Source organism: Stegostoma tigrinum, chromosome 36, assembly GCF_030684315.1.
Source record: "Stegostoma tigrinum isolate sSteTig4 chromosome 36, sSteTig4.hap1, whole genome shotgun sequence".
Lineage (NCBI taxonomy): Eukaryota > Metazoa > Chordata > Chondrichthyes > Orectolobiformes > Stegostomatidae > Stegostoma > Stegostoma tigrinum.
This window is the reverse complement of record NC_081389.1, coordinates 7,779,653-7,794,275: the sequence shown is the minus strand read 5'-3', so window position 1 is coordinate 7,794,275 and position 14,623 is coordinate 7,779,653. Positions and strand designations below refer to the sequence as shown.

The 14,623-nt window shown below is 43.8% G+C and overlaps 1 protein-coding gene across 2 annotated transcripts in view; it reads left to right on the top strand.

Moving 5' to 3' along the window:
- ice2 (interactor of little elongator complex ELL subunit 2) overlaps positions 1-13,994 on the top strand; it is a 91,781-nt gene extending 77,787 nt beyond the window's left edge. For both annotated transcript variants that reach the window (XM_048520685.1, XM_048520686.1), the window contains 3 exons: positions 2,438-2,488; positions 5,150-5,411; positions 13,104-13,994. In XM_048520685.1, the coding sequence (XP_048376642.1) occupies positions 2,438-2,488; positions 5,150-5,411; positions 13,104-13,310 (520 nt within the window). In that variant the 3' untranslated portion in view covers positions 13,311-13,994. The remainder of the gene's footprint in view (positions 1-2,437; positions 2,489-5,149; positions 5,412-13,103) is intronic.
- The last annotated feature ends 629 nt before the right edge of the window (positions 13,995-14,623 follow it).

Sequence of the window (14,623 nt, the reverse complement as noted above, 5' to 3'; positions counted from 1 at the left end):
ACAATTTGATGACCCTCGATGCCTTGGCAAATAAGGTTAGAAACAATCCAAAAATTCTACAAGTACATTAACAGCAAGAGAATTGGGGCCCTGAAAGACCAATGAGGCTGTCTTTTGGACTCCTACGGTGTTGAATCTCAGCAGATGGGAGAGATATTAAATGAATATTTTGTCAGTTTTAATTGTGGAGAAAGAAGTGAAGGGTAGAAAACTCAGGAAAATAAATGTTGACGTTCTGTGAACAGTTCACGTTACAGAAGAGGAAGTCCCGGAGGGTTGGGAAAATATAAAGGTGCATGAATCTTTAGTGTTTCCCAGGACTCGGTGTGAAGTCAGGGAGGAAATTGTGGGACCCCTTGCAGAAACATTTGTATCATTTATAACTACAGATGAGGTGCCGGATGACCGGAGATTAGCCCAAGTTGTGCCTTTGTTTAAGAAGGGATGTAAGGAGAAGTCTAGGACCTGTATACTTGTGAGTCTGGTGGTGGGTAAGTTGTTGGAAGTGATTCTGAAAGGTAAGATTTATATGCATTTGGAGTGGCATGAAATGATTAGGGATGGTCAGCATGGTTTTGTGTGAGGGAAATCATGACTGACAACGTTGAATGAGTTTTTTGAGGAAGTAAGGAAGAAGATTGTCGTAGGCAGAGCAGTAGACATTGGTTACTTGGACTTCACTAAAGCATCTGACAAGGTTCTGTGTGGTAGACAAATTAGAAAAGTTAAATCGCATCGGATTCAAAATCGTGATTCTGGACAAATAGTTAGGGAGGGCTGCTCCCTCTGACAAAAGGAGCTGGTGCTGGAGGACACCAATTTAAAGTGATAGGTACGTGCAGGGATAATGATTTGAGGAAAATCTTTACTTGTGCAACAAGTGTTCTAAGATCTGGATTGTGTTGTCTGAGTGGGCTGCTTTTCAATGGATTTGGATAATTATCAGAAGATTAAATCTTTCTCATGTTGCAGGTAAGACGGGGCATGGGACTCGGCAAGTTACTCTGGCAGAGAGCATGAGGGAAAGAGGCTGAATGGCCTCTTTCTGGGCTGTAACCATTCTCTGATTCTATTCTGTGGTTACTTTCATAAAGCATAACTTCAAAGTGACCATCATTCATGAGGAATGGGGTAAACAAGTGTAAGTGCTAATTGAATACAAAATTGGCTTAATGGCAGGAGACAGAGTGTGGAGATGGACAGTTGTGTTTCAGACTGGAGGCTAGTGACCACCGGTGTTCCACAGTGATCAGTGCTGGGTCCACTTTTGTTTGTTGTTTATACAAATGATCTAGAAGACATGGTTGGTAAGTTTGCGGATGGCACCAAAATTGGTGGGAGAGTGAACAATGAAGAAGGTTATTAAGATTGCAAAGAGATCTTGATTAATTGGGTCAATGGGCTGAAGTATGGCAGATGGAGTTTAATTTGGATAAATGTGAGGTATTACATGTTGGTAAAACAAACAAAGGCAGGATTTACAGTTAAAAACAGGGTTGAGCGGTGTTGTAGAATAGAGACACCTAGGGGCTCAGGTGCATAATTCTTTGAAATGTACATCACAGGTAGACAGGGTGGTTCAGAAGGTGTTAAGCACACTTGTCTTCATTGCTTAGTCATTTGAGTATAGGAGTTGGGATGTTATGTTGATGTTGGTGAGGCCTCTTCTGGAGTACCCTGTCTAGTTCTGGTTGCCCTGTTTTTTCGGAAGGATATGCTTAAGCTGGAGAGGGTTTGGACGAGATCTACCAAGATGATGTTGAGAATGGAGCGTTTATAAGAGGAGGCTGGATAGCCTAGGACTTTGTTTCACCAGAGCATAGGAGGTTGAGGGGTGACCTTATAGAGGTTTATAACATCATGAGGGGGTGTAGATTAGGTGAATGGCAGGTGTCTTTTCCTGAGGGTGGGGGATTTCAAAACAAACGGGCATTTTTTTTAAGTTGACAAGAGAAAGATTTTAAAAAGACATGAGAGCAATTTTTTTTAACACAGCGATTAGTTCATGCGTGGACTGAACTGCCGGAGAAAGTGGTGGATGCAAGGTATAGTTGCAGTATTTAAAATATGTTTGGTTAAGTACATGAATGAGAAATGTTTGGAGGGATATGGGCCAAGCACAGGCAGGTGGGACGAGTTTAGTTTGGGATTATGGTCGGGCGAGCCTGGTTGGACCGAAGGCGCTATTCTGTGCTTTGCTAATCTTTGAGTATCGATGCCTTATATAACTAGTTTTCTTTCCCCTGAGGTTTGGCCTGTGAGGCTAGTGAAGTTGCCTGCTGAGAGTGAAGTTTCGCCCTGTACAATAGTGTGAACAGAGGTGTTGTCAGCTTTGTGCTCCAAGTAGAATTTGAGACCAACCTGTCTGCAATATGTTTGATTCTAATTTCCTGCCACCATTTGGTTTTGATGGAATTTCTTCTCCTTTTATTCACAGCCCTTTAAATTCATTAAATATCCTGCACCATGTACTGAAAAAAGTTTCAAGGTGAGTACTGACTGTGAGTGTCTGTGTGTCTGTCTGTGAGCATCTGTGTGAGTATCCCTATGTTATGCTGTTCTGTCTTTCATAAGATGTGATCATTGCTAATAAAGCCAACAACTGTTGCCCTTTTCTGTCTGATTTGGTGCTGAAAGGCTTTTGACACCCAAGATGTGTCCACAGTGGTGAACAGAGCAATGTGTCTTTCTCTCTACACTTTGACCAAATAAATGGCCATTGATAATTTTGAGAAATCCTTAGACTAGCAGCATGTTGACAAACGTAAACTCCCTAACACTTGTTTTATCCCATTCATCGTGAGGGATGGTCAGTTTGAAGTTATTATGAAAGTTACCGTAGAATAGAATGATAGAACAGTTAACTTCCAGAAAGAGGCCATTCAGTCTCTTTTCTTCGGACTGGCGCTCTGCCAGAGTAACTCGTCCAGTCCCACACCCTTATCTTCCCCGCAGCTCTACAAATATTTACTGTTCCGAACGTTATCTAACTCCATTGTAAAACAACCCATTCATACAATGATTCCAGATCTTAAACACTTGTTGCATAAGTAAAGGTTTTCCTCACTTTTAATCTATGTCCTCTGGCACCAGATCCTTTTGCCAAAGGAAATAGTTCTCCTTAACTGGTCTGTCCACACTCATGATTCTGAACACCTCTGTTAAAGTTGTTCTCTATGTTTTCTCATCCAACTGTCCCAACTTCTCTGTCCTCAAAAATGAAGTTCCTAAAGCCACCCTCTAAATCCTCCCTAAAATGTGGTGCCCAAGACTGGTTGCAGTAATTCAGTTGAGGCTGAACCATTGTTTTATAGGAACAGTAAGCCATGCAGCCCTCCATCCTTGTCTGCCATTCTGTCCAATTGTGGGTGATTTTTGGCCTAACTCAATATTCCTGCCTTTTGGCCACTAAAACACCTTTGCTTAACAAAATTTATCTAACTCACATTTGACTTTAACAGCTGATCCAGCATCAACTGCCATTTGTAGAACAGAGTTCCAAACATTTACTATACTTTGTGTCTGTAAGTACTTCTGAACATCTTTCCTGACTGCTCCTGCCCTCATTCTTAGATTGTGCTCCCTAGGCCTAGAATCCCAAACCAATGGAAATACTTTATCTACCCTCTCTCTCTTTCCTGTTAATATCTTGAAGACTTTGATCAGATCACCCTTTAACCTGCTATATTGTAAACAAGCCTAACCTTTCCGCATAGTGTAACCCTGAAGTCCAAGTGTAATTTTTTAAAATACAGTTTTATGTGCTTTCTTTTATCTCTGTGCTCCTCTTTATAAAGTCTTCTATGCTTTATTAACCACTTTCAACTTGTGTTGCCCCCTTCCATGATTTGGATGTGCATATCCTCCGGTTCCTCTGTCCCTGGATAGAATCGTGCCCTTTTCTTTCCTGTTGCCTCTCCTTGTTTTATCTCCCAAAATGAATCACCTTGTATTTCTTTGCATTAGTTTTCTTTCCTACCATTCCATCAACCAGCCCTCGTCATTTTGTGTTGTCTTCCCGTTTGACAATGCTTCCAATTTCACAACATCCACAATCCTGAAGTTGTGCCCTGCCCATTAAGGCCATTAACACCAACCAGGGAAAGCAGGGGTTCTGACACCGGGGTCCTGGGCAACCCCACTGGATATATACCTCTATTCGAGAAAAGATTTCACCACGGTATTCTGTTTCCTGAGACTCAGCCATTTTTAGCTCCTTGCTTTGACATGGAAGTCCATGTATGCTACATGACTCCACTTATCCAACATCAACGCTCGCAGTTATAACGTTGAAACCTCAAGTAGGTTAGTGAAAGCAGGGGCGGAAACGCCATCGAAGTACCAGACAAACTCATACTCTGACCACACAATCTGCACTTTGAACAGCATTTTCCCCCCAGCATTCTACCTGCCCCCTCCCCAACTATAGCAGAAACGCTGCCCCCTCCACACTTCACTTCAGTGGATGCTATCTGACCCATGCATCTGTGATTTCCAGCATTTTTGTTTTTGTTTTCGGAACAGATTCCAGCATCTGCAGTAATTTGCTCTGACAATGTGGGTTAACGGTGTTCTGCAGGGGTTCTGGCTGTATATTGTGACACCACCCGAATTCCTCCACGCCCCTGTGTCACCGTTGGAGAGAGAGCTCCAGATTTCCACTGCCCATTCTGTTGCAGAAATGCTTCCTGATGTCACCCCTGAACAACCTTAAAATAACTCCACTGAGGCTGGTATCCTGTCACCACATCACCCTTTATCTACACGTGCAGAGTACATGACACTGACCCAGCGAGCTCAGAGCCAGCTCCCAGAGTGAGCAGAACCCCTGACGCTCCTGTTTATAGCTGTCAGCCAGGGCTCCCTGATTGGACCACATTACCAGCCCCGTTCATATTCTCTTACCAATCAGTACAAACCTGGCTGTTGTTTTAACGGTGTGTCCCTTTGTTCCGGACTTGGGAGCAAGGAAATCTCGTGGTTTTACTTGTTGTTTCTCAGTGTAAGCACAGCCAAGGGGAGTGTGGATGGTGCTGTAATGCATTGTACCCTGATGACTAATGGTTAGATTCACACAGGCTCTGTGCCATTTCCTGCATGAGTTTATCATAAATGTTATGACTGATAACTTACTTTCTTTGCACCCTAGTTTACCAGAGGGAAAATACCTGTTGAGTCACTCCTCGGGAGACTCGTCCATAACCATCTATCGTGGCTCTCAAGGAGGGAAGTACACCAGAGCAGCCTACAACCTCCATGTTGCCCACAGTACGCTCCCTCCACCTCCATCGACTCTCTCGGTGCCCTGGGTACCTCTGGATCCCAATATGTTACTGCCTTACCACATCCACCACGGCAGAGTTCCCTGTACCTTCCCTCCCAAGCCCTCCGAGGAGCTTCCAAACCCGCAGGTTTGTTTGTTTTTAATTACCTTTTTCAGTATGTAGGCTGAGCTCCAGTGTTGTAAGTTTTTGTGAAATCTTGGAGAAAAATGTTTCTCGTTGATTAAAGTGTCAGTCTCCTGAGAATTTTTAAAAATTTGTTTATGGGATGTGGGCATCACTGGCTAGGCCTGTTTTTATTTACTGCCCTTGTTAAGGGTGAACCACATCGCTGTGGGTCTGGAGTCACGTGTACACCAGACCAGGTAAGGATGGCAGTTTGCTTCCCTAAAGGACATTAGTGAACCAGATGGGTTTTTCCTGACCCTCAGCAACAGTTTCAGGTCCATCATTAGACTCTTAATATCAGATTTTTTTTATTGAATTCAGTTTCCACCATCAGCCGTGGCAGGATTCAAACCCAGGTACCCAGAACATTATCTGGGTCTTTGGATTAATGGTTCAGTGATAGTACCATGAGGCCACTTCCTTCCCTAAGATTTGACTCTTAGCAGACTGGACCCATTTTCTCCTTTGCACACCTTTATTTCTATCTTTACATCTCAATTTTCCCTTCACCATCATGAGCAAACCCTTTGTCTTTTGCACTGGGCACCTTCTTCACAATCTGTTACACTCATTCCCCTACCACTTAGTCTGCAGTGCAAAATAAACAATTTCCCATCCCTTTGCATTCTCCATACAAATGACTTAAAGGCCCTCCGCTTCTTCCTGTCCCGCAGGCCCGAGCAGTCGCCCTCCTCTGACACCCTCATCCGCCTAGCCGAACTCGTCCTCACCCTCAACAACTTTTCTTTCAATTCCTCCCACTTCGTACAGACAAAGGGGGTGGCCATGGGAACCTGCATGGGCCCAAGCTATGCCTGCCTCTTTGTAGGTTACGTGGAACAGTCCCTCTTCTGCACCTACACTGGCCCTAAACCCCACCTCTTCCTCCGTTACATTGATGACTGTATGGGCGCCGCCTCATGCTCCCACGAGTTGCTTGAACAGTTCATCCACCCTAACCTTAGGTTCACCTGGACTATCTCTAATACCTCTCTCTCCTTCCTGAACCTCTCTGTCTCCATCTCTGGCATCCACCTGGAAACCGATATATCCATATCAAGTCTACCTTGGCAAATGCGATGAGGAGTTCAACATTATTGAACACGGAACTGATTTCACACTAGTGTAATCCAGTTTAGACATGTGTTTTAAACAGCCCACACCCCACTCCAAAGCTGACATGTGGAACCCTAACTCCTGTAACACAACACCCAGCAGCCAAAAGCAGGGGCAGGTCATTGCCATGGTTTGACAGGCATCTACACCCCCCCCCCCCCCCACCCACCGCTGCCGACTCCTGCTTACCTTAACCCTCGCCCACACTGAGATGTACAGACCTCTTCCTGTGCTGAGACAGAAAAACCTTGTGCCACCTTCCATGCACTGAGTAAGATGCCTCTCACTGTGGCGAATGGACACCCCGTTCCGCCACCATCCCTACCCCCTTACCTGCCCCTTCTCTCTTTCTCTTCCCCCCTTCCCTTCGTCCCCTTCCCTCCCCCCCTCCCCCCCTTCCCTTCCCCCCCCTTACCCCCGACCTTCTCCCCCCCCCCACTTGCCCGACCTTCCCCCCCCCCCCCCCCCCCCCCCGCCGCCTGCCCCTTGCCCTCTGGAAGAGAGCAGAACTTAGTCGGGAGAGTTTGAAGTTAAATTTTCTCCCATTTAAGGCACTGATGAGAAAACGTTTTCCTTTGAGATTGTTGTCTGCATGTGGAATTCTTTTTCCCCAGAAAGCAGTAGAAGCACGGGAAATGATTGAGGTGGATGGGCTCTTGGACTTCTTTGGCAGTCAACAAGTTAGAAGTATTAACCATGATCAAAATGAAAGAGCGGGCACAAGGGCCCAAAAGGCCGATGTCTACTTTTAATTCATTTGTTCATGCGTATGTACGAGGCAAGAGATAGATACCTCTAACACCACTCTAACTCATGGACCTGCCGTTATCTCCTTTGGGGCTTTCTGACTGTTGTTATCTGTCTTTGTTTTGGATACCCAGTTAGTGTCCTAAAGAAACTTTACATTGTGGTAAAATATTAGTTGTAACATTGTTGACTCTCAAAATCAAAAGCCAATAATTTTATGAGTCAGAGTTGACATCATGAAGAGAACAAAATAATTGTAATTCCAACTGGTTGCAGTTACTTGACTTGATTTCACTTCTCATTATGTTCAGAGCCTTTGGGATTAATTAGATCCTTTGCTAGTCTGGTGTCTGCAGACTGCTTAATCAATCTCTGTGGCAGTGGAAGCCTGAAATTGTTCATGGACTAGACTTAAGATACCTTTCACACTTGATAATCACTGAGTCATGGACACGCATGCTTCTTTCAATTCAACCAATCAGCACCAGGGTTATCCATGTTGTCATCTCTTAGCCTAAAATCACTGCCCCACCCTATCCCGACGACTACAAATTAAGATCCCAGCCATATTCCAGTTACAAGTGCATTGTGGGAGTCAGTAATGCCATTAAAGCGGATGCTCTAATTATCTGTACCCTTTAAAAATTACCCTTTAAAAATCTCTATAGACTTTGCAGTCACCAAACCCCGTTAATAACTAGAACCTGGTTACTGTATGCCTGTGGATAGGGTTTGATTTTTATTTTTCAGCATAGTTTCTGGTCTTAATACCCAAGCTGATACAAGCAGAGGCAGGCCATTTGTCCCATCGAGTGTGCTCTGCCATTTAGTGAGATCATGGTTGGTCTGATGATTCCTAACTCCACTTTCCTGTCTTTTCTCCATAGGCCTTTTACTGATTTTAAAATCTGTCTATCTCTGCCTTGAATATATGTTCCACCACTCAGCCTCTACAGTCCTCTGTGCTAAAGAATTCCATGAACTCAGAACTCTGACAGGGGAAAAAAATTCCCTCCTCATCTCTGTCTTAAACATGCAAGCTCTTACTCTGGGAGTATGCCCCCTGACTGTAGACTGTCCCACAGGGGAAACCACCTCTCAGCATCGACCTTCTCAAACCTCCCTAAGGATCTTGATGTTTCAAGAAGGTCATCTCTCATTCTTCTAAACTGGACTGAGTACAGGCCCAATCTCCTCCATGTGTCCTCATAAGAAAATATCTCCACAGCCAAGATCAACCTGGTGTACCTTTCCTGGATTGCCTCCAATGCCAGTAAATCTTTACTTAGTTAAGGGGCCCAAAACTGTTCAGTGTTCCAGGTATGGTCTGTCTAGTGCCATTTATAGTTTTAGTAAAACCTAATTTTATAATCTGTTACCTTTGAAATAAAGGCAAACATTGCATTTGCCTTCCCTAATACCCACTGAAATTGGGTGTTAGCTTTTTATGATACGTGCATATAGACTGCCAAATCCTTCTGTGCTGTAGCTTTCAGCAATTTTGGTCTCCATTTAAATAATAGTCCACTGAACTTCAGGTTAAGTAGGTAGGCAAGAAGTTGATAAATGGAGTCATATGCAGAAAGATGCAAAGCTGTTCATTTTGGAAGGGAGAACAAAAAAAACAATTTCATTTGAATGGAGTGAAACTGCAGAAAGTTGCAACACAAAGGGACTTTTATACTTGTGCAAGAAACACAGAAAGCTAGCACACAGGCAGCAGGTAATCAGGAAGGCTAATGGAACGTTGTCCCTTTTTACAAGAGGATTAGACTATAAGAGTGGGGAAGCCTGACTGTAAATGTACAAGGTGCTGGTGAGACCATATCTGGAATACTGGAGAAGTTTTAGTCCCCTTATCAAAGGAAAGGTATTGGTTCATTGGAGGCAGTTCAGAGAACGGTCATTAGGATGATGCCCAGTATGAACGGATTGTCTGATAAGCAAAGGCTAAACAGATTGGAACTGTACTCACTGGAGTTTGGAAGAATGAGAGATGATCTCATTAAAACATATAGAATTCTTAAAAGGATTGGCAGGGTAAATGCTGAAATGATGTTTCATCCCCTGGAAGTGTCTAGGGCCAGAAGGCATTGTCTCAGAATAAAGGGGTGCCAAGTTAAGACGGAGATGAGAAGGAATTTCGTCTCTTGAGGGTTGAGAGCTTTGGAACTTCTTCCCACAGAGAGCAGTGGGGGACGAGTCCTTGTTTACATTTAAGTTTGGGAATCAAGGGTTACGGAGAAAGGGCAGGAAAGTAGACAGGAGCAGTGTCGAATTAGTCGTAACTCTATTAAATAGTGAAGCAGGTTTGAGAGGCAAAACTCCTGTTCCTGCTTCTTATGACCTTTTCTATTCTTTCTGCCATAGTTAATAACCTCACATTTTCCCACAAGATATTCCAAATGCCAAGTTTTTTCCACCTCACTTAATAGATCTATATCCCTTTATGTCATGCAAACCACTTGCCTTCCCATCTATTTTTGTGTCATCTTCAAACTTGACAACAGAATGTTCACTTCCCTTGACAAAATCATTGGCATGTAGTACAAATAACTGTAGTCCCAGCACGATCCCTCTAGCACTCCATTAATCACAGGTTGCCATTCTGAAAATGCTCCACCTATCCCAACTCTCTTTTCTATTAGATAGCCCAATGCTGTTTCTGTGCTGTGTTACTGTCTCACATTGCAGACTCCTGCCTCACAGAGTAGCTTCATCGAGGCACCTTATCGAGCACCTTTTGAAAAGTCATACATATTGTAACTACTGATTCTACCTCTGTCACAAGCAATCTGTGTATATTGCTTGTTACTTCCTTAAAAAAAATTCTAATGAGCTTTTCAGGCCTAGTTTGCCTTTCATGAAGCCATGCTGGTTATATTCTATATTCCTAAATGCTCTGCCTATCCATTCTTTGTACTAGTTTCTAACGTTTTCCCAATTTCAATTTTAAGCTAACTGTCTCAGAGTTATCTGTCTTTTGTGTCCATACCTTTTCAAATAAGCTTGACAATTTTCTGATTGTCTCAGGATTATTCCCAACACTAAGGATTCTCAAAAGATGACTGCCAGCGCATCAGTTGTATTTTTGTATGAACATTGGATATTCTAAGTTTGTTCCCTGAATCCTTTAACATTCCTGTTTCAAGGTACTCACTAATCCACTTTCTAAAGAATATGTGGGCTCTGTTTCAGCTGCATTTTTTGACACAGGTTTGTTGTTCTAGGCACATGTTGTGTTCACCCTGACTTTGGAAGGCTATCCCAGATAGAATTGGAATAATTAAAAACTAAGACTTCGTCAGTTCCTTCAATTCAAAATTCTCACCCCTTTATTGTAGTTTGCTGTCTTTAAGGTGCTGCTTTAATCGAGCTTTTTATCACCTATCCTAATATTTCCTGCTGCAGTTTGGTGCTGGTTTTATGAGGTAACGTGCCATTGCAAAGTCTGGTGATGCTTTACTAGCTTAAAGCTGCTGAGCTGGTTGTTAACTGAAGTTGTAAACTCTGAAACCGTATTAGAGATCAGAGTCGGCTATCAAATGCAATACAATGTGGAGAAATGTGAGGCTTTGCAATTTGACAGGAAGAAGAGAGGAGTTGAACATTATTTAAATGGGGAGAGACAACAGAAAGCTGTAGATGGTGATTTGGGAGTTCTCGCCCATGAATCAGGAAAAGAAAGTAGCATCCAAGTGGCTGATGAGGAAGATGAATAGAATATTGGCGTTCGCTCCAAAAGGAATGGTGTACAAAAGCAGAAAGGTAATGCCTTGTGGAGCTTTAGCAAAAATCCAGCCACAGCTGAAGAACTATGAACATCTTTGGGCCCTTCATCTGAGGCAAGATAAACTGACATTGGAGGCAGTCCAGGAAAAATTTACTCGTTTGATAACCCAGTATGGAGAGACTGTCTTCTCAGGAGAAGTTGTGTGGTAAAACAAAACAGAACTGCAGATGCTGGAGAATGAAAACAGAAATTGTTGGAGGAACTTGGCAGGTTTAGTATGGCCACACTTGGAGTATTGCATACAGTTCTGGTCGCTGCTTTATAGGAAGGATGTGGAAGCGTTGGAAAGGGTGCAGAGGAAATTTACCAGGATGTTGCCTGGTATGAAGGGATGGTCTTATGAGGAAAGGCTGAGGGATTTGAGGCTGTTTTCGTTAGAGAGAAGAAGGTTAAGAGGTGACTTAGAGAAATACAAGATGATAGAGGATTAAATAGGGTGGACAGTGAGAGCCATTTTCCTCAGATGGTGATGGCTAGCACGAGAGGACATAGCCTTAAATTGAGGAGTGATACATATAGACAGATGTCAGAGGTAGTTTCTTTACTCAGAGAGTAGTAAGGGTGTGGAATGCCCTGCCTGCAACAGTAGTAGACTCACCAAGTTTAAGGGCATTTAAATGGTCATTGGATAAACATATGGATATTAGTGAAATAGTGTAGGTTAGATGGGCCTCAGTTTGGTTTCACAGTTCGGCGCAACATCAAGGGCCGAACGGCCTGTACTGCGCTGTAATATTCTATGTTCTATAGGCCTGGCTGGGTATGTGCAGAGAAAACATAATGTTTCAAATCTAGTGACTTCTTCAGAACTGAACTTGAATCATTAACTTTTTCTTGTCACCACAGACCTCCTGAGTTTCTCCAGCAATTTCTGCTTTTGAGAAGTTGAGTAGGAATTTAGAAATTCGGCAGAATTTAGAGGAATGTAAGTTGACCTTAATTGAAATATACAGGACCATGAGGGGACTCGACAGGGTAGGCTTTGGAAGGTTATTTCCTCTGTGGACGAGTCTAAGTCCAGAGGACATAATCTCCATGAGGAGGCTCAGAGATGAGAAATTTTCTACTGAGGGTAGTGAATCTGTGGAATTCTTTACTGCAGAGAGTGGGTCAGTGACTGTACACAACACTCTATGGGGTGGCTCAATGACTGCTGTCTCACAGCACCAGGAACCTGGGTTCAGTCCCAAGCTGGGAGACTGCACGTTCTCCCTCTGTTTGTGTGAGCTTCCTCCGGGTGCTCTGGTTTCCCCACCAGTCCTACAATGTGCAGGTTAGGTGGATTGGGCTTGGTAAATTGTCCATAGTGCCCGGGAATGTGAAGGCTAGTTGACTCAGCTATGGGGTATGCAGGGTTTCGGGGACTTCGGAAGGCCGATCCAAACTCGATGGGCCGACTAGCCTCTTGCCATGCTGTAAGGATTCTGATTGTATATTCGAGGGTGAGGCAAACAAGAATTTTAATCAGGAAGTGAATCAAGGGTTATAGGGGAAAGGCAGGAAAGTGGAGTCAAGGATTATCAGATCAACCGTGATCTCGTTGAATGGCAGTGCAGACTTGATCGGCTGAATGGCCTATTTCTGCTCCTGTGGTCTAATGGTAGAAGAGTTCACAACAAAAGAAGTCAGTTATAAAATACTGATCTGCCTCATCCCTTCATCCTCGGCTTCCAGCAGTTCCATCATTTACGAGATTTGGCTACGTTAGACAGTGGCGTTGCCCTGTCTCTCAGATGATGTTCTTGCCCAAACCCAGACTACAAATAGATAACCTTCCTGTTGCTGTGTTGGGGAGCTTTTACATGATGCAAGATAGAATATATTAGGTGCCCTAAAATGGTTAAATTTGTCTTGGAATAAAAATGATCAGCTCTCTGTGTTAGGCAGGCTTCCCTGGTCTAAGGTTGTGTTAAAACAATGTAATATTCTGCGAGAACTGCACACACTGCGTTGTGATAATGAGTTACATGAAAATCCATCTGGCTTCTCATTTCCAGATGGGTGTGGTCAAAGCAAACAGAAGCATTCCTGCTCGAAATAAGCCGGTTACTATGGAAACAAGGAGTCATCGCCCACCAGCCCAACACACTGGAAGCGAAGGGGTGGTGCCAAAGAAGAAGAAGAATAAGGGGAAGAGAGCGAATCGTAAACTGTGGTGGAAAGAAAAGAAACTGAAGAAGGCACAGGGCGTGAAGGCGCAGTGAGACTGGAGAATGTGAGGCGGTACCAGGGCTATCCAGTGATCATGTGGGGTTAACTCAGTGAGGGAGGGCAGCCCCCAGCCCTTGCTCTTCCTCAATCTGGTCAGCCTTCTCCTGGAAGAACCAGGGAGAGACCTGAAAGAATTGTCAGAGGGCCAACCTTTGAACAGCAGTGCACACCTAGGCACACTTACCTCTCCTTCTCTCTTACAATTACCAGGCACTGAATTGGCGGCGCAGCCTGGCTCTGGTAAGCGATCGTAAGGAGCTACTGCCGTGTATCTGACTGGCTGGTTAGAAAGGAAGGGCACAGATTCGCTTCTGCTTTTTCCAAGTTAAAAATGAGGTCACTTTCCGAGTTCAACGGTTTCTTTTTTTTTAAATGAGATTCAATATTCACTGTCCCAGACTGCACGATGATTTTCTCTGCAATGTGGTTACAGTGAACAAAAGTTTGAGGAGTGACTCATTCACTGGCCAGCCGGTAAGGGTGCAGCCTCTCCACTCATTTCAGAAACAAAAAGCCTCATTCAAGTCAGTACATAGCCTGACATGTAAGTTACACATAGTACGCCAACACTATAAATCACAGGCCTTCTCAGCTTGTTTTTAACACATTTCTCTTGTTATACTCCTACATTTCTGTTAATATACTTTTTTTTAATAAAAGCCGTTGGTACAGGAAAATGCGTTGTTGTGGTTTTGTATTCCCGTTTATCCCATATGCTTTTCTGCACTTATGGAGCCTCCCAACAAGCAGATAAACAGCCTCAATGACAGAAGAACTGCAGGTGCTGAAAATCGGAAGTCATTGAGTTGTGCAGCACAGAAACAGATCCTTCAGTCCAACTCATTCGTGCTGACCAGGCATCTTAAGTTAATCTAGTTCCATTTGGCCTATGTCCCTCTAAACCCTCACGAATCGTATACCCAGCCAGATGCCTTTTAAATGTTGTAATTGTACCAGCCTCCACCACTTCCTCTGGCAGCTCATTCCAACACGCGCCACCCTTGTGCAGAAAAATTGCTCCTCAGGTCCTTTTTACATCTTTCCTCTCTCAACTTAAACCTATGCCCCTCTAGTTTTGGACTCCACTACCCTGGGGAAAAGACCTTCACTATTCACCCTATCCATGCTCCTCGTGATTTTATAAACCTCTATAAGGTTACGCTTCAGCCTGCGATGCTCCAGGGAAAATAGCCCCAGCATATTCAGCCTTTACCTACAGCTCCAACCCTGGCAACGTCCTTGTAAATCTTTTCTGAACCCTTTCAAGTTTAACATTGTCTTTCCTGTGACAGGGAGACAAGAACTG